Source organism: Monodon monoceros, unplaced genomic scaffold (genome assembly GCF_005190385.1).
Source record: "Monodon monoceros isolate NGI ecotype Baffin Bay Population unplaced genomic scaffold, NGI_Narwhal_1 Super_Scaffold_2, whole genome shotgun sequence".
Taxonomy (NCBI): domain Eukaryota; kingdom Metazoa; phylum Chordata; class Mammalia; order Artiodactyla; family Monodontidae; genus Monodon; species Monodon monoceros.
In genome coordinates this window covers 15788377-15813915 of record NW_021703776.1, presented here as the reverse complement: position 1 = coordinate 15813915, position 25539 = coordinate 15788377, and the positions used below count along the sequence as shown (strand labels likewise).

The window sequence follows — 25539 nt, the reverse complement described above, 5'->3', positions numbered from 1 at the left end:
TTAATTTCACTATGAGTTAAAAACTGAAGCAAAGTCATATTTGACAACTGTTAAAATGTACACATGGGACTTCCCTGGTAGCGCAGTGGTTAAGAATCTGCCTGCCAATGCAGGGGACACAAGTTCGATCCCTGATCTGGGAAGATCCCACCTGCCACGGAGCACCTAAGCCTGTGCGCCACAACTACTGAGCACGCGTGCCACAACTACTGAAGCCCGCGCACCTAGAGCCCGTGCTCCGCAAAAAGAGAAGCCACCGCAATGAGAAGCCCACACACCACAACGAAGAGTAGCCCCCACTCGCCGCACTAGAGAAAGCCTGCGCACAGCAGCGAAGACCCAACACAGCCAAATAAAATAAAATAAATAAATTTATATTAAAAAAATGTACACAAAATAGCAACATACCTAAAATAAGTTTGCTTAGGCACAACTATCCTAGAAAATATTGTCCCACTTTAAATATATGAGAATACAATAAAAAATAAGCCTTTAAAGGTAACCACTTCTTTGTGTTAAAATCCCCCATCTCTATTAAAAATAGTATTTTAGTTCTACAAACTGTGATATTGTTTCCTTTCTGCCATTATTAGTTTTCATTTCCATGACTCTAAAATACAGTAAATTATTAAGAATTGCATAAATTAAAGATATATGCATACATATACATACATACATAGCAATAAAAACTTCACAGGTAAAAAAATACTAAACAGTATTTATAGTTTTAAATCTCTAATGTAGTGATAATAGGAACATTAGACAAATACAAAAATCTTGTGATGCTGCACTTTCTGAAATGTTACTTGTTTCCTTTCCTGCAACTAAATGAGCTGGGCTAAAGCCATTTTCTATAGAAATATTCATGTTAATTCAAAATTGACTTGGAATTCCTTAAATATTTCTTTGAGAATAAAATTTCCTCTATTATTTGATGTAGACAAGTATCTTATTTTTAAACAGTATAAGCATTTTATCTTCACAGTGAGACTGCGAGTTAAAACATGATTGGCAGCAGATAAAACTAAACTCTAGTGTTAGAATAAACGCTACCTTTGGGAAAGAAGGAGAGAGGAGTGATTGTGAGAGGGAGTGAAGAGACTCCAGGAATGCTGGTAACGTCCTATTTCTTGACCTGGGTTTTAATTTCACAGGTGTGTTCACACTGCGATATTTCATTCTACGTGTATGTCTATAATTTGTTCACTTTTCATTATATATATGATAATCAACTTTAAAAATTCATTCAAAACAGTAACTGACATTCAGTTATTTTTAATTACATCAGTTAAGAACTGGAAGTCAAATAAATACCTTCCTGATTCAGAGACTACTTAAAGAACTGAATATTTATAAAATTGTTTTTGTCCAATACAAATGCACAAAATGAAATTCCTGGTTTAAAGAATATGAATTTTAAAATGGATACTAATAATGGTATTTGGGTCCAGTACAAATGGAGAAAATATCTGGGTGCAATACAAATGTAGAAGAACTGAGATTTATATCTAATTTGTTGATTCTACTACATCAACACCTCTAGGTTTCTTGTAATTCAGAAAATTAAGCATCAGGAAAATGATATCTTAGGAGAAATCTCGAGTCAATTTCTAAAAAGAAAATTCTGGCACAGTGATTATTCAGGGTGCAAGGTTCTGGGGTTAGAGTACTTAATGTTTGCCAGACTACATCATTTATTGCATGTGTGATCTTCGACCAATTATTTAAGCTCTCAGTTTCCCCATTTGTAAAATGGAAATAGCAGTAATACCATCCTTACTGGGTTGCTGAAAAGCTTAAATGAGTACCAGTGACTTGGACAAAGGAAGCCTATGCAACATCTGTTAACTATCTATCTACATATACACATTATATTAAAATATATTTCATATTATATACATTTTACATTAGAAATCTTAGAATCCATTTTCAGTAGAATTAAGTAAATATATATTTAAAAAATTTTCCTTGTACTTATTTTATGCCCTACTCTCCAATTCAAATTGTAGACATAGTTCTTCAGTGATAAAATAAGGATATACATTACTTTTTTCAACACAAAATCAAATGTTCATCTGTATTATGACACATTTTTCACATTAAAAAAGTGACATTATTTGTATTACCTGAGTCTCCACACCCTGCTCCAGGAGGCGCTTAGCTTGATTTTCCACTTCAAGTCGAGCTCTCGCAACAAAAAGTAGATCATTTTCTATTACTTCTATTCCAGCAAGATCTATTCCTTGAGAAAGATAATCTATTTAAAAAAATACACACATTTAAATATTTCAATATTGAATAAATATCAAGGTATCAAAACATCATGTCTAACTTCTTTGAAATATTATCGAATTGCTGTTGAACACTATTCCCTTTCAAAATCTGTATTTTAAAAAACATAGTTACCCAAACATTTTCTACTTAATAAGTAACTTTACTCTGGAGCAAAAAGTTCCAAACATTACAGAGTTGGTAAAGCAAGAGTAGAATTATGATTATTATAAATTCAAAGTAATGTCAACAAGTTACCAAAAAAGTGTGCCAAATTTAATATAAATAAAGATCCTGATGATCTTAGAAATTTCTCAAGTTGCAGGACAGTTTTAAAAATTATTCTATAATAACAAAACTTTTGAAACAAATGTCCACCACTTGGACAATGATAAATTAATTATGAAAAAACTTTAGCACGCTACCACTTTACATGATCACACAATAGACCTAATTTACTTACTTCCATTGAAGGATTTTCATGATATGACTGAATGAAAAAAATTACACAAAGAACTTAACACCATTTATATAATTACATATAAAATATGATTATATACTACATAATTCTATAAACTTTATTTTCTATAAGTAGAATTATAGAATTTAGTTTACAGAATTATAACTCTATTCATAGAATTATACATATTCTACTTAGAGAATTATATACACAGAGCAAGAAGTGTGAAAAGGTATCCACCAAGAAGTTAACAACAGTTGTCTCTGCACATTTAGATTTTGAGAAATGTATTTAATGGCTTAATCTTAGACATATCTGAGGTAACTAAAATGCTACAAATGAAGGTCAAGGTTTCATTATGCATCTTAGACGCAGTTCTAAAAAACGTATTTTCTATTTTAACAAGAAAAATTGTTTCTAAAACACAAAAATGATTTAGATAGAAGATGACTGTTTTCCAGTTACTCAACAGAATATCAAGTGTGTTTTTCACTATATTCTCTAATTAGAATTTTTAAATTTTAAGTCTTAAAATATATCCCTAGCACTTACATATTGTCATATTTTTCTTCAGCTGGGTCACAACGCACTGCCTAGGTGAAACTACATTAAAGCATCCAGTACAATGCTAACTAACCACTTAGCACTCAAATATCTGCTGATTGCACACAGTATAGTTAGTTCTACACTAGAGGACAGAAGGAAACAATGTAAAGGGCACCTAATAGTGGTTATTGCCAACTGTCCTTCAACCATAAGCATTTTTAAATGTGTCCATCTAAAGGGACTTACAGCTTTCTACAGTGGGAAGAGTACTGAAAATGCCTTTAAATCATTTGAGTTTACATTCAGCCTCATAATTTACTCACTAGGTGATCATAATCATGTGATATACCCTGAGTCTCAATTTTTTTCATCTGTAAAATGACAATAATTTATAATTCACACCCTACATAACTCTTATCATCAGAATCAAAATAAATTCATGAATACCAAAGTACTTCATACACCAATCTATCATGTAAATGTAGGGTGGATTATAATCCAGAGAAAATCTTTTTAATCTGATTTTTAAATTTTACTTTTCAGAAAATTTTGAGAAAATTATGTTTAACCTAAGTTGTGGTAATGATCAAGACCTAAACTGACATTTCTCTGAAGACATACACATGGCCAACAGGCACATGAAAAGATGTTCAACACCACTAATTATTAAAGAAATGCAAATCAGCACCACAATGATGTATCACCTCACACCAGTCAGAATAGCTATCATCAAAAAGTCTACAAATATTAAAGGCTGGAGAGGGTGTGGACAAAAGGGAACCCTCCTACACTGTTGGTGGGAATGTAAATTGGTGCAGCCACTATGAAGAACCGTATGGATATTACTTAAAAAGCTAAAAACAGACTCATCATATGACCCAGCAATTCCACTCCGGGCATATATCCGGAAAAAACTCTAATTCAAAAAGACAGATGCACCCCAATGTTCAGAGAAGCACTATTTACAATAGCCAAGACATGGAAGCAACCTAAACGTCCGTCAACAGATGAATGGATAAAGAAGATGTGGTATATATAAACAATTTCAGCCATAAAAAAGAAATAATGCCATTTGCAGTAACATGGATGGACCTAGAGATTATCATACTAAGTGAAGTAAGTCACACAGAGAAAGACAAATATCACATGGTATCACTTATATGTGGAATCTAAAAAAAAGATACAAATGAACTTACTTCCAAAACAAAAATAGACTCACAGACATAGAAAACAAACTTATGGTTACCAAAGGGAAAAGTGGGGGGATAAATTAGGAATTTGGGATTAACAGATACACACTACTGTATATAAAATAGATAAAAAGATGCTACTGTATAGTGCAGGAAACTACATTCACTATCTTGTAATAACCTATAATGGAAAAGAAACTGAAAAAGAATATATATATATATATATATATATGTATGTGTATAACTGAATCACTATGCTGTACACCTGAACCACTGTAAATCAACTATACTCCAATAAAATGTTTAATACAATTAAATTTAAAAATTAAAAATATTTTTCAAGAGGATGGGTAAGATAAAATTTTTTTTTTTTTTGGGTCAAATGTACTCCATTTTGAAATTTAAGATACTAAAAAATACATTCTGATTTCCCCCACTGTCACTGCCCTGGTCTCAAATTACTAAAAGTTTAGAATAAACTTCTTACACTTTGCCCCAAGCAGTCACTTGATCTCAGTGATTGATTACTGCATTATTTCCTAGGATTGCCCTTTTTTTTCCCTTTAGTCTTCAAACTAAACCTCAATGGCATAAAAATTATTTATAACTAAAATACATGGGCTTCCCTGGTGGTGCAGTGGTTGAGAATTGCCTGCCAATGCAGTGGACAAGGGTTCGAGCCCTGGTCCGGGAAGATCCCACATGCCGCGGAGCAACTAAGCCCGTGAGCCACAACTACTGAGCCCGCACTCTAGAGCCCACAAGCCACAGCTACTGAAGCCCGCACGCCTAGAGCCCGTGCTCCGCAACAAGAGAAGCCACCGCAATGAGAAGCCCGTGCACCGCAACGAAGAGTAGCCCCGGCTCGCCGCTACTAGAGAAAAGCCCGTGGGCAGCAACGGAGACCCAACGCAGCCAAAAATAAATAAATACATTTATTAAAAATAAAATTAATTAATTAATTTAATTAAATTTAAAAATTACATGGCAATCATTTTCATAGGCTTTCAATGTTCTAGTTGTTACTACACATGGCTACCAGAATAAACGTTCTCATCATATTCATCTCCCATTCATGGAATCTACTGCTTCCTGTTGACTAATGTTATCTCCTTCCACAAATCCTCCTTTGTGATACAAATTCCCCTTAAGATTTCAAAATCCTCACTGCCTCTTCCTTTACTAGCATCCTCCTCTATTTAGAAAAGAAAACAAAAAGAAGAGTAATTATAGTGTGCTAAGTGACTCAGCTATGCATTTACTTTTCACAATAATGTTAGCACTACATTATTTACTGGGGATAAAAGAGATGAGGGAAGAGTACAGGTGTGAAGTTGGGATGGTGCTGGAAGTTGGAAAAAATGAAGGAGACTAAATCTTCATGCTTCAAAGTGGGAAGCCAAAGAAGTTAAAAATTACGAATTGGAAATACAGGCAGGTGATTTAGAGCTATGGAGCTAAATATCAAAAGAATCAGCAAAAATGGTGAAAATGGTGGCCTCTAGGGAAAAGTAAACGGGGCAGAAAAAAGGGCAGGGACTTGCTATTTTTAACAATAAACTTTGGATAACTACTTGAATATGTTATACATGCATACTTTCATAACAAATAAAACCAAGTTAAACAGTACATGGGAAGTCAAAATAATAATATAAAAATTAAAATAAGGTGGCTAACTAATAAAAAATTTGTATCCTCTAAATCAATGATTCTCTTTCTAAAATAATATTTAAAAAGAAGAAAAAAGTGAATATATTTGGAAAGATATTTTCTACAATGTTAATTGTAACAGTAAATACATACATACATATAAATATATGTGTGTGTACATGTATGTATATGTGCATGTTATGTATATGTTGTATGTGTATGTGTGTGTATATGTGTGTGTATATATATATATATATATAAAGAGAAACATTGTAAATGAGAAGAAAACACTTTGGAAATCAATTTGGATGATCTAATAAGATTTCATATGAATATCCCTATGACCAAAATATGCCACTCCTAGGCACATAACTCAGAGAAATTCTCATATTTGTATATTGGAAGACATATACAAGAATGTTCATAAAAGCACTGTAAAAAACAAAACAAAGCTGTATATAACTGAAATGACCATCAACTGGAGAACAGATAAACAAAAATATATTCCTTCAAAATACTACTACAGAAGAGTAAAAACAAACAATGACAAGTATACACATCAATAATGACGTCTCTCAATAACAATGTTAAGGAAGAACAAGTTTCAGAAGAATACACACAGCAAGAGGTAATTTATATTAAGACATGTATAATTAAACAATATATTATTTAGGGACACATACAAACAATAACAACCTTTAGAAAAGTTATAGAGATAGGCGATACCACACACTTATAATATTCTAAAACTTAAACTTGGTAGGTAGTATTTGTAGTTTACACATGTTAAAAATGTTTCTGCATTTTTATATTTTTCCATTAAATATTAAATAAGTATGAACCAATGGCACAGATTATAGTATTATAAACAAGGACATTACAAGAGTTATAACTGTATTTCACGTGTTCAAAACAGAAAAGACTAAACATGTTAGTAAAGACATGGGTAATAAAGTAAGGCACAAATCGAACTTCTAGAGATAAGAAGTACAAACGCTAGATGGGATTAATGGCATATGAGCCACTGTAGGAAAAACAGAATATGCTGTCTAATGAAAAAGAGTTTCATGCTAGGATTATTAACTGGTAACTGAATAAAGGCTTTTCTTTTCCTTTTAAAAATATCATGCTCATTTTTGAAAATCAGAAAAATACTTCAAAGAAGGGAAATTATATAACCCACAACACAGAGGCAACAACTGCCAAGTGGATTATTGGAATATATGTGAATATGTCTGACAAATTTGTGAATCTTCAAATTCTCAAGTAGTTCCAAAACAGCATATATCCTCCCCCTAGATATTTATGTGAGAAAGAGCAGAAAAAGCAAAAATTGACATACAGGGACTGGGCAGCTGGCTACACTGAAGAAAGTGACTCCCTCCTACACACTGACTTTGCAAAGAGCACAATGCAGATAAGTGCCTCAGAGAAATCTCAAGCAACCTTCAGATATTCCTAAAATACTCAAAATCTTGTTTGTATCTACTATATTCCTTTAAATTCTTACCCTACTTTTTAAACTACCCACGAGTTATTTTGTTTATGTTTTTATCTGTAATTATACTTATTTACAATGTCTTCTTTATTAACAATGTTATAAGCGTTCACCCATACTATGATAGTACTTATAAATATGTTTTTGACAGTATTTCATCAAATAAATGAACAAAAAATTACTTAACCATCTGCCTAAATGGAATAATTATTTATCATAAATACATATAAGAATTTTAAATATCTATAATTATTTCCTTGGGAAACAAAGCAGAATTACCAGATCAAAGTAACAATTTTAAGCTTATTGATACAAATTATCAAACTACTTTTCAAAATGACTATACTACTTTAAACATTTTCCTAATAATCTATGGGAGTTACTTAACCATAGATAGCACTGGATGTTATTCCTGTGTTGAATATTTTATACACTGCTAGAAGTATGTTCTTATTGAGGGTCTGACATGAATTTTTAAATGATGAGGCTGAATAACTTTTACTATCTGTATCTCCTTTTGATAATCTCTACATCAGTTTTACTCCCTATCATTTTTATATCACTTTATATTAATTATACGATAATATTCACTGTTTACCTATCATATTTGCTATGAGTATTTTCCCAGTCTGTTGGTTTGTTCATTTTTAGTTATTTATTTATACATTACTTCCTAAGGCCATTTCCAGAATACATTCATACAATTATATTATCTAAAAGCTCCACATCTGATTTTTCTACACAGCCCTTGATTATTTAGAAAGTTCAGACTAAAGCCTGTCTTTTACAAAAGCAAACAGCAAAATGTAAGTCTATGATTTATAAAGGGTTATCTGGCGAACTGATGAATAATAATCTAGAGAGCAAAGCTGTCATTGTAGAATCCATTCAACAAAAAGTTTACCTTAAATCAAAATAAATAATATTGTAAGATCAGGGCTTATCACAACGACTACATTTTAACTTGTTCTGCAACATCAATCTTCCTTGCCACCTTATCATATGTTTTATAAAAACACAGTTCCTAGACAATACTGAGCTCAATAACAAATGTAAATGAAGACAAAACAAACCACCACCACAAAACATCACCAAACAACATGGATGCCACAGAGTTACAATATTGATAAAATTAATTCACCCAATCAACAAGATCTAAGTGTCCAGTTACTGAAGGTATCATCATCACCATCATCATAAAAACAACAACATCATCATCATCACAGAATACTTATTTGTTATTTGTAACAAATGGCTAAGTCTAAGATAGGGTTATTTTAAAAATTCCCCTCCCAGCTCATTAAAAAAAAAACGAACAAAAAAACTGTTTCACTAAAGAAACCTTAGAAAACACAAAGTTAGAGAAAAAGTAAAAGTCAAAAACCCCAAGAAAACTTCAATAATGACAACTACATATACATACTGATTTTCATTTCCTTATTCTAGGTGTAAAATGTTTGTTTATATTTGACATACTTTAATCATATTCAAGTAGATATCTTGAATCTGATGAGAAAACAGCCTATAGGAAAAAATATCTTCAAGAAAAATGTTTCTGTAAAATTGCAGTGCTTTCAATAATGTATAAAATAAATGAAAACATAATGAAATTATAAAGCAAACTTTTTAAAAAGTAATGTGGTATTTGCACAAAAGTAAAAATGACATAGAGAATCGAGAACAAAATAACGGGTTTAAAAGGGGTAAGGTTTTAATATATAATAACCAAAATATAACTAAACAAATAGGAAAAATTATTTTTAAAAAGCATCTCACAATATATAAAACCAATCATAGAAAAAAAATTTAAACAATATAAAATACTTATTCCAACTACGGGGGAAAATAATTCCTTAACCAAACAAACTATAAGACAAATTTCAAACTAATTTGAAACAAATTTCAAACTACTAATATATACATTTTCTAACGTCTTCTAATGAAAAAATAAAATCAGAAAAAGAATAAAAATAATTTGAAGTAAATTAAACACTTAAAGGTATTACCATTAAAAACATATAAAGAATTTATAGTTATCAGTGGGTAACTAATCAAACGAACATTAAAAAACAAGTTCATGTAAGAGAAAATTCAGGATTAAGTCAACGTTTGAAAATCTATTAAAGCTTTCTAATAATCTTTGAAATTTATCCTTACGTAAAATATAATAGTACATGATTACTGGAGCACTTATAACATCAATAAAAATATCATTTACTTAAAGTCAATTCTATTCAAGAAAACAGGTATATCCTTTCAAAGGCAGAATATCACAGAAAGAAGGCTGAGTTAGGAATGAGAATACCTGAACTTTATTCTACTCAATTTTATGACCTGAGAAAAATCACTTAACCTTTCTGAGATTCCATAAGTAAACAATAAAAAACCTGTGTTACAACTCACACAGGGTTGTATGGATCAAATGAGATAATATGTATGAAGAACGTTTTGTAAACCACCAAAAGCATGTAAGTAGTTTCTTATTTTCATAAATGGGGTATTAGTTACTAACCCCCCCCTTTTTTTTAATGGAGGGAGGAAGGGAAAAGGGCCTTGAAAAACATAATCTTTAGGAGTTCAGTATTACAAAAAAAAAAAAAAACCCAAAAAACATAAAGGTAAAATTTGTACTTTTCTAACCAATCCTTAGTTGATACTACTGCTTAAACTATGCACAAAATAAGCCTCAGGCTTAAGTAAACTCCTTTGTGTGAAATCTTTATACTTCAAGTCCAGAGTCTCAGGGCTGAGCTTGTTCTTCAAAGCTTTGTGAAAATTTAGCATCAAAAGCCTTATTTTTTTTTCTGGCTCGCACTTTAGGGTGGGGAAAAACCTTACTATTAAAAAAGGGGATTAGTTTTCCTTTCCTAAGTCTTAATCTTTTTTCCAGCGAGCACAAAAAAATTGCCCAGGGCCATAGATAAATACAGAAAAAAAGAAGAAGACAGTGTATTTTCTATCTTTCCTTTGGGCACAGTTGGGTTTTGTGTTTTTTTCCCCCTTCCCTTGACTTTCTAACCATGGTGCTGTTGCTATGACATTATAATTTTAAAACATGGATTTATATAAAACCAACCTTTTTCCCCTCCAGGAAGATAATTCAGATGCTATATTTAGTGCCTACCTTCCAAACATTATCTAACCAGGAGTCAATACCCCTCCCTCAACAACTGAGAAGCACTAGATAAAATCAACAAGGAATAGAAAAAATGACCACCCAACAAAAACAGAATATACATTCTGTTCAACTACACACGGAACATTAACCAAGACAGAGGATGTCCTAGGTCACAAAACAAACAACTTACATTTAAAAGAAATGAAATCATACAATTCAATTGATCATAATAGAATCAAACTAAGAATCAGCAATAGAAAAATACCTATAAATTTTCTAAACATTTCAAAATTAAACAACACATTTCCAGATAATCAGTGGATCACAAAAGATCTCAAAGGAAATTTTTTTAGAAATATTGAACTGAACGAAGATGAAAAAACAACATCGAAATCTGTGGGATTCAACCAAGGCAGGAGTTGGAAGAAATTTAATAACACTAGATGCATTCTTAGAAAAAGATGTGTTATTAGGGGAAAAAAGGTCTCAATAATGCAAGCTATTGCCTCAAGAAAATAGAAAAAAAGCAAAATAAACCCAAAACAAGCTGAAGAAAGGGACTAAAAAAGATATCAGAAAATCAATGAAATTGAAAACAAAAATAACAGAAAACCAATCAAACCAAAAGTAGACTCTTTGCAAGTATCAATAAAATTAATAAACCCCCAGAAAGACCAAGAAAGAAAAAAGCAAAGAAGACAAATTACCAATTACAGGAGTGAAAAACATGATACCACTACAGAACTCACAGCATTAGAAGTATAATGGAATACTTTGAATAGCTCTACAACTTAGAAGAAATGATCAGAACTCATACAAGATGACCTGAAAATATAACTATTAAAGAAATTGAATTTGTAATTCAAAACATTCTGAATTAGAAATCTACAAACCCAGATGGTCTCACTATCATGGAAAAAAGAAACAATCCAATACTACACAATGGAAGAAGGAACACTTCTCAAAACTAGATCAAAAAAAAAAAGCTACAAACATTCTCTCTCAAGATCATAGACACAGAAATCCTCAAAATATTAGCAAATCTGATTACCTACTAAAAAAACAAAGACATTAGCAAACAAACAAAACTACAGAACCATCTCCCTTAAAGGCACAGATGCAAAAATCCTCACCAAATTTTAGCAAATAGGATCTAGTAATATATAAAAATAATAATACATCATGACCAAGAGGAGTTTCCTCTTAGAATACATGGAAAATAAACTTTGATAATTTAAATATGTTTATTATAAAAACTTAAAGTAACAAATAAACATAACACAAACAGCTTTACAGCTAATAAGCCAACAATGAGGTAAACCGTAGTCATCAAAAACACTCCAAAAGAAAACAGAAGAGAAAATGAGAAGCAATGAAAAGATGATACAAACGGAATATAAATAGCAAGATGGTAGCATTAAATATAATCACATCAATAATGCAATGAAATCTAAACTGCCTAAACATCCTAAATATGATGCAGAGATTATAAAACTGAATTAAAAAAAGGACTATAGATAGTCTATTAAAAAACTCATGAAAAACATGAAGACACAAATAAGTTAAAAGGGAAAAGACAGAAAAAGATATATAAAGCTGGATTATTATCAAGATGGTGGACTAGGAGGACGTGTAGCTCACCACGACCCCTACAAAAACATAGCAAAAATACTATATAGGTGGAACAATTCTCACAGAAAACTAAGTGGAAACTGGCAAAAGAGCTCCTATACCACCGAAGCTGCAAGAAAGATCTCCACGTAACTGGGTAGGACAGAAAAAGGCACAGGGCTGAGACTCCCACCCATGAGAGGGATCTGAGAGGAAGAAAAGGTCCACACAGGCACTCACCCACCCTGGGGAGCAAGCAGGACAGGCCACAATCTGGGAATCAGAGTCCCAAGGTCCTGCACAGAGGAGGACAACCCCCCTTGGCTGCTGGGAGGTCCCTGGGACAGATGAAGGGCTGGAGGTGCCTAGACTCTACTCACAAGGGGCAGGCACATGATGGCTTGCCAAGAGTCAGGACAGAGAGAGCCTTGCACTGGAGGCTGCTGCCTTGCCACACCCCCTAATCCGGACGAGGCAAACACCTCAGCCCTACCATACCACAGCTTGGTACAAGATCTCAGCCAACTGGGCCCTGGTCTAGCTACGCACAGACAGGTGGTGGGGCCGGGTGGGGGGGCCTGGGATGTGATCCAGGTGGGGCGGGTGGCAGCTACGGTCAATGCACGCTCAGGTGGTGCTGCAAACATGCCATGGTTCATCTCCCACCAGAGTGAATGCTCCAGTTCCCACCACACTCCACATTGCAGCTTAGCACGGGATCTGGGGCAGATAGGTCTTGGGAGAAGACAGCCACCGAGGCAATCTAGATCTCTGGCAGCAACACGGCCACCTCAATGCCTGCAGTCACAATGCCTGAAACCCCAGTCCCAGCCTAGAGAACTCTACAGCCCTGCCCACTCCACACCAAAGGCCTGAACTAGATCTGGGACGAATACAACAGGGGAAGGGATGCAAACGTGGGCTGCATGTGAACAGAGCCACAGACACCTACACAGGTGGTACTTAGACTCTCTGTGAGTGAAGGGGCTTTACTTGCTTCACTTGCTCCTTTGGAGCAGGACAGGCACTAAAGGGGAAAGGAACATGATCCAGCCTGATTCTCAGAGCTTCTACTCCAACAACTGGGAAGCAGACCCTGCACCTGACAGGATGGTGAGAGCCACAAAGCAGAGGGGACATCCCACTTCACAGGTTTTAGATCCCCTAACATCAACCACACCCCTTCCCTATCAAGGTGATAACAACCAGCACACCTTGAGGAAGGACACGACTGGTGTCTCTATCAAAACTAGCCCTCGCACCAAAGACACTGGACATACACGTCTACACAGAAAGCTCCCTCATAAAAACACCTCTTCAAGACCACGATAGATAACTGTTTCTCCTAAATTCACTGAGACAGAAAGTTAAGTAAAATGAAAAGGCAAAGGAACTACTCCCAATTAAAAGAGTAAGAGATATACCCTGAAAAAACAAATAATAAAACAGAGCTCACCAGTCTACCAGACCATGAGTTCAAAAAGGTGGTAATAAAAATGTTAACTGAACTAAGAAAGATTATCGACGGAAACGCAGATCACTGTAACAAGGAACTAGAATCTACAAAGGTGAAACAATCAAAGATAGATAATTCAATTTCCAAGATAAAAAGCAATCTAGAAGTAATGAACAGCCAAATAAATGACATAAAAGAACATAAGTGGGGAATTCCCTGGTGGTCCAGTGGTTAGGACATGGCACTTTCACTGCCATGGCCCTTGGGGTTCAAACCCTGGTTGGGGAAGTAAGATCCTACAAGGTATATGGTGCAGACAAAACAAACAAACAAATAAATAAGTGATCTATCTGTAAGATAGAATAATGGAAATCACCCAGTCAGAATAGCAGACAGAAACACAAATGGAAAAAAAAAAGAAAGCAATGTGTGAGATCTATGGGATGACATAAATGCCAAGCTATGCATAATAGGGGTTCCAGAAGAAGAAGGGAGGATCAAAAATGTATTTAAAGAAATTATGGCTGGAAACATCCCAACAGTAAAGAAGGAAACAGATATCCAGGTACAGGAAGTGCAGAGGGTCCCAAACAAGATGAGTCAAAACAGACTCACAACAAGCTGTATCATAATTAAAATGGCAAAAGTGAAAAATAAAGAGAGGATTCTAAAGACAGCAAGAGAAAAAGAGTCCTTTACAAGGGAACCCCCCCATAAGGCTGTCAGCTGATTTCTCTGCAAAAACTTTGCAAGCGAGAAGACAGTGGCATGATATATTCAAAGTCCTGAAAGGGAAAAGCCTTCTACCTAGGATACTCTACCCAGCAAGATTATCTTTTCTTTTCTTTTTTTGCCATGCCATGCACAGCACACGGGATCTTAGTTCCCTGACCAGGGATAGACCTCACGCTCCCTGCAGTGGAAACACAGAGTCTTAACCACTGGACCACCGGGGAAGTCCCAAGATTATCATTTAGAATAAAAGGAGAGACAAAGAATTTCTCAGACGAGCAAAAACTAAGAAAATTCAGCAATACTAAACCTACCCTAAAAGAAATACAAAAGCATCTTCTCTAAATAGAAAATAGACAAGAACCTATAGAAAAGGGAAAATCACAATAGGAAAAGGCAAATATAGTAAGGAATGAAAAATCACTTAAATAAGCCAGTACACAGTAAAAAAAAAAACTGTAAAAGTGATTGTAACTACAATGAAAAGTAAAAGGATAAGCATGAAGACTTAAAAAAAGGACATAAAAGTCACAAAATTTGGGGGAGGGGAATATAAAAATGTAGGTCTTTTAGAATGTGTTTGAACTTGAATGACTATCAGTTTAAAGCAAACTGATTTAGTTACGGATCAACGTACTTGAACTCCATGGTAACAACAAATCAAAAACGTACAAAAGATTCACAAAACAAACAAAAACAAACAAAAAAGGAACTCAAGCATACTACAAAAGAAATCATCAAAATACAAAAGGAAAAGTGAAAAGAAGAAGAAATGAACAAAGAAGAACTACAGAAACAGCTGGAAAACAAGGTTTAAAATGGCAATAAATACATACCTATTAACAATTACTTTAAATATCAATAGAATAAATGCTCTGATCAAAATCACAGAGCAGCAGATTGGATTAAAAAAAAAAAAGAACCTGGAATATTCTGCCTACAAAAGACTCACTTCAGGCGAAAGACATGCACAGACTGAAAGTCAGGGGATGGAAAAAGATATTTCATGCAAATGGAAACAACAAGAAAGTGGGGAAGCAATACTCGTATCAGACAAAACAGACTTTAAAACAAAGGCTATAAAGAAAGACAAAGAAGAGTACTATAGAGTAAGAAAAGGATCAATACAAGAAGAGGATATTACACTCATTGACATATATGCACCCAATATAGAGCCCCTAAATCTATAAGGCAAATACTAATAGACATAAAAGGAGAAACTGACAATAATACAATAATAGTAGGAGACTTTAACACTCCACTGGCATCAATGGATATCCAGGCAGAAAATCAATAAGGCAACAGAGGTCCTAAATGACATAATAGATAAGTTGGATTTCATTGATATGTCCAGGACACAACATCCAAAAAAAGCAGAATATACATTTTTCTCAAGCATGCATAGAACATTCTCTAGGATAGATCACATACTAGGTCAGAAAACAAGCCTCAACAAATTTTAGAGGATAGAAATTATTTCAAGCAACTTTTCTGACCACAATGGTATGAAATTAGAAATCAACTACAGCAAGAAAAACAAGGAAAGAACAAACACGTGGAGACTAAACTGTACATTACTAAAAAAACCAATGAGTCAACGATGAAATCAAAGAAGAAATCAGAAAATACCTTAAGAAAAATGAAAATGAAAACACAATTGTACAAAATCCATGGGACACAGCAAAAGCAGTTCTAAGAGAGAAGTTCAGAGCGATTCAGGCCTTCCTCAAGAAACAAGAAAAATCACAAATAAATAACCTAACTTACCATCTAAAAGACTCAGAAAACAAACAAAGCCCAAATTCAGCAGAAGGAAGGAAATAATAAAGATCAGAAAGGAAATAAAACAGAGATCAAAAAGAGTAGAGGGGCTTCCCTGGTGGCACAGTGGTTGAGAGTCCACCTGCCGATGCAGGGGACGCGGGTTCGTGCCCTGGTCCAGGAAGATCCCACATGCCGCAGAGCGGCTAGGCCCGTAAGCCATGGCCATTGAGCCTGCACATCTGGAGCCTGTGCTCCACTACGGGAGAGGCCACAACAGTGAGAGGCCCGCATACCGCAAAAAAAAAAAAAAAAAAAAAAAGAGTAGAAAAGATCAATAAAAACAAGAGCTGGTTTTTTGAAAAGATAAATAAAATTGACAAACCTCTAGCCAGGCTCACTAAGAAGAGAGAGAACCCAAATAAAATAAGAAAGAGGAAAAATAACAACTAATACCACTGATACAAAATATCATAAGAGAATACTATGAACAGCTAAATGCCAATAAATTGGACAAGCTGGAAGAAATGGAAAGGTTCTAGAAACATGCAGCCTGCAAACACTGAGTCAAGAAGAAACAGATAATGTGAACAGACCAATCACTAAAAGTGAGATAGAATCTGTAAAAACAAACAAACAAACAAACTCCCTGCAAACAAAGTCCAGGACTGGATGGCTTCACTGGGGAATTCTATCAAACACATAAATAAGAACTTATACCTATCCTTCTCAAAACTATTCCAAAAAATTGAAAGGAGGGAACACTCCCAAAGTTACTGAGGCCACCATCACCCAGATACCAAAACCAGACAAAGACATTCCAAAAAAGTAAAATTACAGGCCTGTATCTCTGATGGATATAGATGCAAAAATCCTCAACAAAATATTAGCAAACCGAATCCAACAATACATAAAAAGGATCATACACCATAATCAAGTTGTATTTATTCCAGGGTCACAAGAATGTTCACCATATGCAAATCAGGGTGATTCAGAACATTAACAAAAAGACAAAAACCACATGATCATCTCAATAGATGCAGGAAAAGCATTTGACAAAAATCAACATCCATTCATGATAAAAACATTCACCAAAGTGGGAAGAAAGGGAACATATCTCAGCAGAGTAAAGGTCATTTACAACCAACCTACAGCCAACATAATACTCAATGGTGAAAAGCTGAAAGCCTTCCTGCTAAATTCAGGAACAAGACAAAGACATCTATTCTCACTTCTTCTATTCAACATAGTATTGGAAGTCCTAGCCACAGCAATCAGAGAAGAAAAACAAAAGGAATCCAAATTGGAAAGGAAGAAGTAAAACTGTTACTACTTGCAGATGACATGATATTGTATATAGAGAACCCTAAAGTCTCCACACAAAAACTGTTAGAACTAATAAATGAACTCATCAAGGTAGCAGAATACAAGATTAGTATACAGAAATCTGTTGCATTTCTATACACTAAAACTGAAATATCAGAAAGTGAAAGTTAAAAAACACACCCATTTAAAATTGTGAAAAAAAAATCCTAGGAATAAACTTTACCAAGGAAGTGAAAGACCCATACACTGAAAACTATAAAGCACTGATAAAGGAAATTGAAGATGATTCCAAAAAATGGGAAAATATCCCATGCTCTTGGATTGGAAGAATTAATATTGTTAAAAATGGCCATACTACACAAGGCAATCTACAGATTTAATGCAATCCCCACCAAAATAACCAGGACATATTTTTTACAGAACTAGAACAAATAATCCTAAAATTTACATGGAAACACAGAAGACCCAGACTTGCAAAGCAATCCTGAGAAAAAAGAACAAAGGGTGGAATAACGCTTCCAGACTTCAGACTATACTGCAAAGCTACATGATCAAACAGCATGGTACTGGCACAAAAACAGACACATAGATCAAAGGAATAGAATACAGAGCCCAGAAATAAACCCACACACCCACAGTTAATTTATCTATGACAAAAGAAGAAAAATATTCAACAGGGAAGAGTCTCTTCAACAAGTGGTGTTGGCAAAGCTGGACAGCTACATGTAAATCAATGAGATTAGAACATTCCCTCACACCATATACAAAAATAAACTCAAAATGGTTTAAAGACCTAAATGTAAGACATGACACTATAAAACTCCTAGAAAAGAACAGAAAACGTAGGCAAGATATTCTTTGACATAAATCATAGCAATATTTTCATACATCAGTCCCCCAAGGCAAAAGAAATAAAATAAAAAATAAACAAACGGGACCTAGTCAAACCTAAAAGCTTTTGTACAGCAAAGGAAACAAAATGAAAAGACAACCTACGGACTGGAAGAAAAAACCTGCAAACGATGCAACTGACAAAGGATTAATATCCAAAATATACTAATAGCTCATACAACTCAATATCTAAAAAATCATACAACCCAATCAAAAAATGGGCAGGAGACCTAAAGAGACGTTTCTCCAAAGAAGACATACAGATGGCCAATAGGCAGATGAAAGATGCTCAACATCACTCATTATTAGAGAAATGCAAATCAAAACTGTGATGAGGTATCACCCCACACCAGTCAGAATGGCTATCGTCAAAAAGTCTACGAATAATAAATGCTGGAGAGGATGTGGAGAAAAGGGAACCCTCATAAATCATTCGTGGGAAGGTAAGTTGGTGCAACCATTATGGAAAATAGTATGGAGGTTCCTTAAAAAACTAAAAATAGAACTACCTATGATCCACCTATTCCATTCCTGGGTTTATATCCAGAAAAAACAAAAACTCTAATTCAAAAAGATACATGCACCCCAATATTCATAGCAGCACTATTTATAACAGCCAAGGCATGGAAGCAACCCAAGTGCCCAGCAATAGAAAACCAGCTTAAGAATATGTGGCATATATGTGTATGTGTATAATTTATATATATACATATAAAATATTACTCAGCTATAAAAAGGAATATTGCCATTTGCAGCAACATGGATAGACCTAGAGAAAATTATCCTTAGTGAAATAAATCAAAGACAAATATTATTATGATATCACTAACATACGGATTCTAATAAATAATACAAATGAATCTATATACGAAATAGTAACACTAAAGACATAGAAAACAAACTTATGGTTACCAAAGGGCAGAGGTAGGGGAGGAGGGACAAATTGAGGAGTATGGGATTAACAGATACACATTACTATACCTAAAATAAGTAAGCAACGAGGATTTACTGCATAGCATAGGAAATTTTACCGAATATCCTGTAATAACCTATAACAGAATATAATCTGAAACATGCAAACAAACAAAATTAATCTCTATGCTGTTCACCTGAATCTAACACAATATTGTAAATCAACTATACTTCAATAAAAGAAAGAAAAAGAGATATATAAAGCTAATACCTAAAGCTAATATAAGCTAACATATATATGTTTATATTTATATACACACCAGATATACAAATCAAAACCACCAGGGTTATATTAATACAACTTTTAAAAAGTAGATTTCAAGGCAAAGGATCATAGCAAGGAGAGGAGGTTTCACTTAATGACAACAAAAGGGTCAAATCATCAAGAGAATATAATCTTAAAATTTATGCACCTAATAAAGGAGATTCAAAATATCTGGCCAGAAACTGACAGAACTGCAAGGAGAAATAGCCAAACTGAAAAATACAGTGAGAGATTACAACACCTCTCTATCAAGAGCTCATAGTACAAGAAGATAATCAAAGAATTAGATCTGAACAAGACTATTAACCAACTTGACCCAATTGATATCTATAGAACAACACACATTCTTTTCAAGGGTACAAAGACTATTTGCCAAATACAACATTCTGGGCCTGAATCAAGTTTCAACAGATTTAAAATGATTCAGTTCATACAAAGTATGTTTTTTGAACAGAGTGGAATAGTTAGAAGTCAAAAACAAAGATTCCTAGAAAATTCTAAATATTCAAAATAAAATAACTTCTTTAAAAAAACTCACGATCAAAGGGGGAAATCAAAAAAGAAATGAGAAGCTATATTAAACTAAATGATAATGACAACACAATAAGGCAAGGTTTGCAGGATATAGCCAAAGCAATAATTGGATAGATATTTATAGCAGTAAAGACCTGGATTAGAAAAGAAGAAAGTTTTTAAACAGATGAACTCTGCTTCCAACTTAAAAAACTAGGAAAGTAAGAACAAACAAAACCTCAAACAAGCAGAATAAAGTAACTAATAAAGAACAAAGTAGAAATCTTACTTAAAACTTTAGAGAGTATCAACAAAACCAAAAGCTGGTTCTTTTAGAAGGTAAGTAAAATTGAAAACCTTTAGCTAAAATGAGTAATAAAAAAGAACAGACAAATTGCCAAATATCAGGACTGAGAGAGCTAACATCATTCTAAAGAAACTACCAATATTAAAAGGTTAAAAAAGGAATATTATGAATAACTTCACCCCACAAACAATATAGATGACTGTCAAATAATTATGCTGTGTGAAGGAAACCAGACCAAAAAAGTGTACATACTGTATGATTCTATTTATAAAATGTTAGAAAATGCAAGTTAGAATGGAGGTCAGTGGTTCCCTGGGGATGGGAAGGGATTTCAGAGAGGGTGGGAAGCCTTATAAGGAAACTTTTGAAAGTGACGAATATGATTGTTCCCTTGATTGTATTGATGGCTTCTCAGCATATAAATATGTCAAAATCTATCAAATGGTACACGTTAAACATGCGCAGGTTATTTTATGTCAATTATACCTCAATAAAGCTGTTCTTTTTAGTGAAGAAAAACTATAACAGAAATACATCCAACATAATTATAGGGCTTATTCAATGACAACAACAAAATCATTTTCCCTCTTAATCATACTTATGAAAGACACCAAGAGGATCTGTACAACTTTGGTTTTTTCCCTCAAACAGCCATCTAAATGCCTCCCATATGCTAGGTACTGCCTGTATACATAGACAACAGACACCAATCCTACCTTCAAAACATTTATATTATAGCTTTGCTGACAAACTACAAAACAGAATTATAATCCAGGCAGTCCTCCTAACCAAAAAGTTTAACAATAAGCTTACACAGTAAAAGGTTTTTGTCCCAGCTGAAAACAATTATATTGATATAATTCCTAATTATAGATACAAGAGGGACTGCTTCTCTGGGGTCCTGGCACTAGGAAAGATTAAATGTTTAGTAGACATTGACTTCAGTATATTAGTAGGTGTTACGATAAATTTAGGAAATGCTGGGTTAAACACAAAATAAAGTTGGTTTCTTTACTACAGTACTCCTCAGAACTATTAATAAGCACAGAATCATCCAAAAGAGGTATATAATATATCATATCTCCCAAATCTATTTCTCTCTCATTTTTTTCCCCTCAAATTGCAGAAGATCTAATATGACTAGCACTCATGGAACACACTTAGGAAAACACAGTAACTACGCCATGCTGGTTTACGTACAATACTAAAAGAAACAAAACCACCTAAATCCACTGACAGAACTCTTTTGTTTACCCTTTAAAAATCTCAATAAAGAATCATTTATATAGTATAAAGCAGCAAGAAGCAATAATGTAAAGAACAAGGAAGATATATATCCGTACATCTTATTCTTGTATGAACAGTACCTATTAAATAAATATCTATGACTGTAGAAGCAATAAAATCTCCCTCTCCGTGTCCCTCTCCCTTCTCTCTATACATAGGACATGGATATTGCAATTTCTAGCCACATTAGTTTTTATTCTATATCCAAATTTTACTAAAAAAGCACAAGAAACATCACATGGCTACATGAAAAATTTTTTTAAAAAACATACTATGAAGAGTCCTTATGTGAAGAAACAACATGAAGCTTATCAATGGTAATTACTAAGGTTTACAGAATTAAAGTTTCCACTAAGAATATTTACTCTCTAATCCAGACCAAAAAAAAAAAGTACGTATTGTATGATTCCATTTATTATTTATCTATTAATATGTATCTATTATAGATGCAGCGCATTGCAAAGTCATAATACAGCTAGTTAACAGAATAACAACAGTGATTACTAACAGTCACATAGTGCTTAGTATGTGTTAAAGGTTGAATTATGCTCCCCCACTCAAATTCATATATTGAAGTCCTAACCCCCAGTACCTCAGAATATAACCTTGTCTAGTTTCAGAGATAATTATTTAAAATGAAGTCCCTAATCCAACATGATTGATGTTCTTACAAAAAGGGGAAATTTAGACATAGTCACCAACACACAGTGAGAGTGCTATGTGAGAATGAAGGAAAGATCAGGGTGATGCTTCCACAAGCCAAAGAACACTAAGAATTGCCACAAGCCACCATAAGCAGGGGAGAGGCACATAAGATTCTTCCCTCAAAGCCCTCAAAAGAAATGGACCCTACCAACATCTTGATTTTGGACTTGAGAAGGAGCAGAACACGTGACCCCAAAATGTGCCACTAGGCATGTGGATTATTTTAAGCTGAAGGCGATCAAGGCCTAACAGACTAGGGAAGAGTTTATTTTACCGCCTCCCTTAACTGCCTCAAAGAATTTAGTAGGTAGAAAATCTGTACCAGGAAGAGAGCCAATACCAGACATAACTTTTTACGTCAGAAAGACTTACATGCATGGCGTGGCAAACATTTGTTTAGCAAACATTTGCTCTTCCCGTCTTCCTGTGAATTGCCTTCCTCCTGTGAAGTCCTAGACCCCTACCCTCTTCTCCTTAGCTCAGGATGGCATATAACCCTCGACTGCCTGACTGTCTGAGAGCCTCATACCTTTGGGGTTCCCTTACATATGAAATTAAATTTGGTTTTCTCCTGTAAATCTGTTCTATGCCAATTTAATTATTAGACCAGCCAAAGAACCTAAAAGGAAAGAAGGGAAAAGTTTCTCTCTCCAGAACTGTGAGACAATAAATTTCTGTTGTTTAGGTCACCCAATTCGTAGTACTTTGTTACAGCAGCCCTAGCAAACTAATATACTAAGTGTCCAGACACTGTTATAAAAACCTGTATAATATTCATTTAATACAACCCTTTAGTTAGGTATTTTCATCTATTCCACTTTACAGACAAGAAAACTGAGGCACAGAGCAGTTAATTATCTTGCCCAAGTTCACAATTATTAGGTTTCAAAGGCAGGATTTGGGAAGTGACACAAATGGTGGTATGGATAGAACAGTCCTGTAGTGTGGCAGAATATTTCAACTGTCTGGTTTTTCAACATCAAAGTTTGATTCTCTGGCCCTCTAAAGCTTTGTTCTCTTCATACACTCTCTGAAATCTTCTAATTATTCCTTTCTGCTTAAAATAGCAGGAGTAGATTCAGTTAGGCTCAACAAGGAATCAAGACTGATAAATAAGGAGATCTCCAGTTAGGAACTGGAGTGTTGGTGAAAGCTGAAGTACTTAAAGAATCTGGCAGCGGTTACAGACCCAGAAAAATATCGAAGTGATCTCTAACTACTACTTGTTATATGGGTTTTGAGTTTTGCAGTGAGGTAGTGAAGGGTCTACCTGACAACCTGGTCACAAAAATTAGTTCCTCTGTTCTTAAAGCGCTTCATCTATTCTGACCATAAACACTTTAAGACCTCTCTCCAAAAGCAAGGCTATATATACATAGACCAACTGAGAGGTTGAGGGCAGAGAGGAATGGAGAATAATGGAGGAGTCCAAACTACCAGGGGCTTCAAAAGAGGCCAGGAGATAGATATCAGAGTTAAGGCTTGGCTTTTCCTATACATCAAAGTTGACAATGGCCCAAAGTTGATAACTGCTTCTCTTTCTTGTCTTTCTTTGCTCTTAATCAAGTTCACTCCATGTTAACTCCCTGTGAAAACACTGCAGCCACAAATTATTTCACAACTTGAAAGTCAGGTATATTAAAAACACACACACACACACCCTCTTCTATTATAGATTGAATTGTGTCCCACAAAATGTTAAAGCCTTAGCCCCCAGTACCTGTAACTGTGACCTTATTTGGAAACAGGTTCTTTGTAGATGTAATCAAGTTAAGATAAGGTCACACTGGATTAGGATGGGTCCTACTCCAATGACTGGACTCCTTATAAAATGAGGGGAATTTAATAAACACAGACACACAGAAAGGAGAATGCCATGTAAAGACAGAGACCCACAGGGAAGAAGGCCATGTGAAGACAGAGGCAAAGATTGAAGTGACACATTTATAAACCAAGGAACACAAAGGATTTCCAGCACCAACCAAAAACTAGAAAAGGCAAGGAAGGATTCTTCCCCTAGAATCTTCAGAGACAGTGTGGCCCTGCAAAGAGCCTTGGCTTCAGACTTTTAGCCTCCAGAACTGTGAGAGAATAATTTTCTCTTGTTTTAAGTCACTTGGTTCGTGGTAATTTGTTTGAGTAGCCCTAGGAAAACTAATACATCTTCTCTCCAATAGGTTCACTTTTTTCCATCTTTAATCAACCCCCAATTTAAGCCTGAAGTTATAGACGAAGAGTTAATTGAGAGTTGAAGTCACTGAAGGTTCCACAAGCAGAGCAGCTGCAGGATGAGCCATTTAATCTTCTATACAACATTCACTGGCCCATTACCAGCAAGTTCCCGTATTCTCTTAGCTTAAGAGCTCTTGAGCTACTGAATACAATTTTCACAATGAATGAATTATATTTGTAAAAAGGAGTTAGTAGAATCGAACAGAAAACTATTTAGGCTTAAAACACAGGAATCAGATACTTTGCTAAATAAAATGGAGATCATGATGTCAATTCCACCATTAGCATTTCTTATCCATCTGCTCCATATTACAAGAAAATATTTAAGAACTATGCCTGAAAAACCAATTGAACAATCAAAGATACTAAGTACTAGAATATTACTAAGAGTACTGTTCAAAATTTTACCTAAAATATACTAGCTATATATTTAAAAATACAAATACAGATTTTACTACACAGGATTTTTATGGAACTACCACATTTTAGTTAAACTCTCAAAGGGATTAAGTAAACTAAGATCTTGCTAGAGCTCTGGTAAGCAAAGTATGAAAGTGATAGCTTTGAATGAGTGGAAAGCTTCTAATTACAAGCCCTGAATTAGCCCTCAAATGGTCCCAGGGAATTCTGGGTGACTAGATGATACATTAAACCATGATCATATCACATAAACTATGTATACAAGTTGTTACCCATTATAAAAGGTAGAAAAAATTCAAAAACCAAAATATTTTAATGATTCCTCTAC

The 25539-nt window shown here is 34.3% G+C and overlaps 1 protein-coding gene across 1 annotated transcript in view; it reads right to left on the bottom strand.

Moving 5' to 3' along the window:
* Window positions 1–25539, bottom strand: part of COG5 (component of oligomeric golgi complex 5) — a 284211-nt gene that overhangs the window by 151169 nt on the left and 107503 nt on the right. Inside the window, exon 7 of the mRNA XM_029233621.1 lies at window positions 2127–2257. Coding sequence (XP_029089454.1) covers window positions 2127–2257 — 131 coding nt within the window. The remainder of the gene's footprint in view (window positions 1–2126; window positions 2258–25539) is intronic.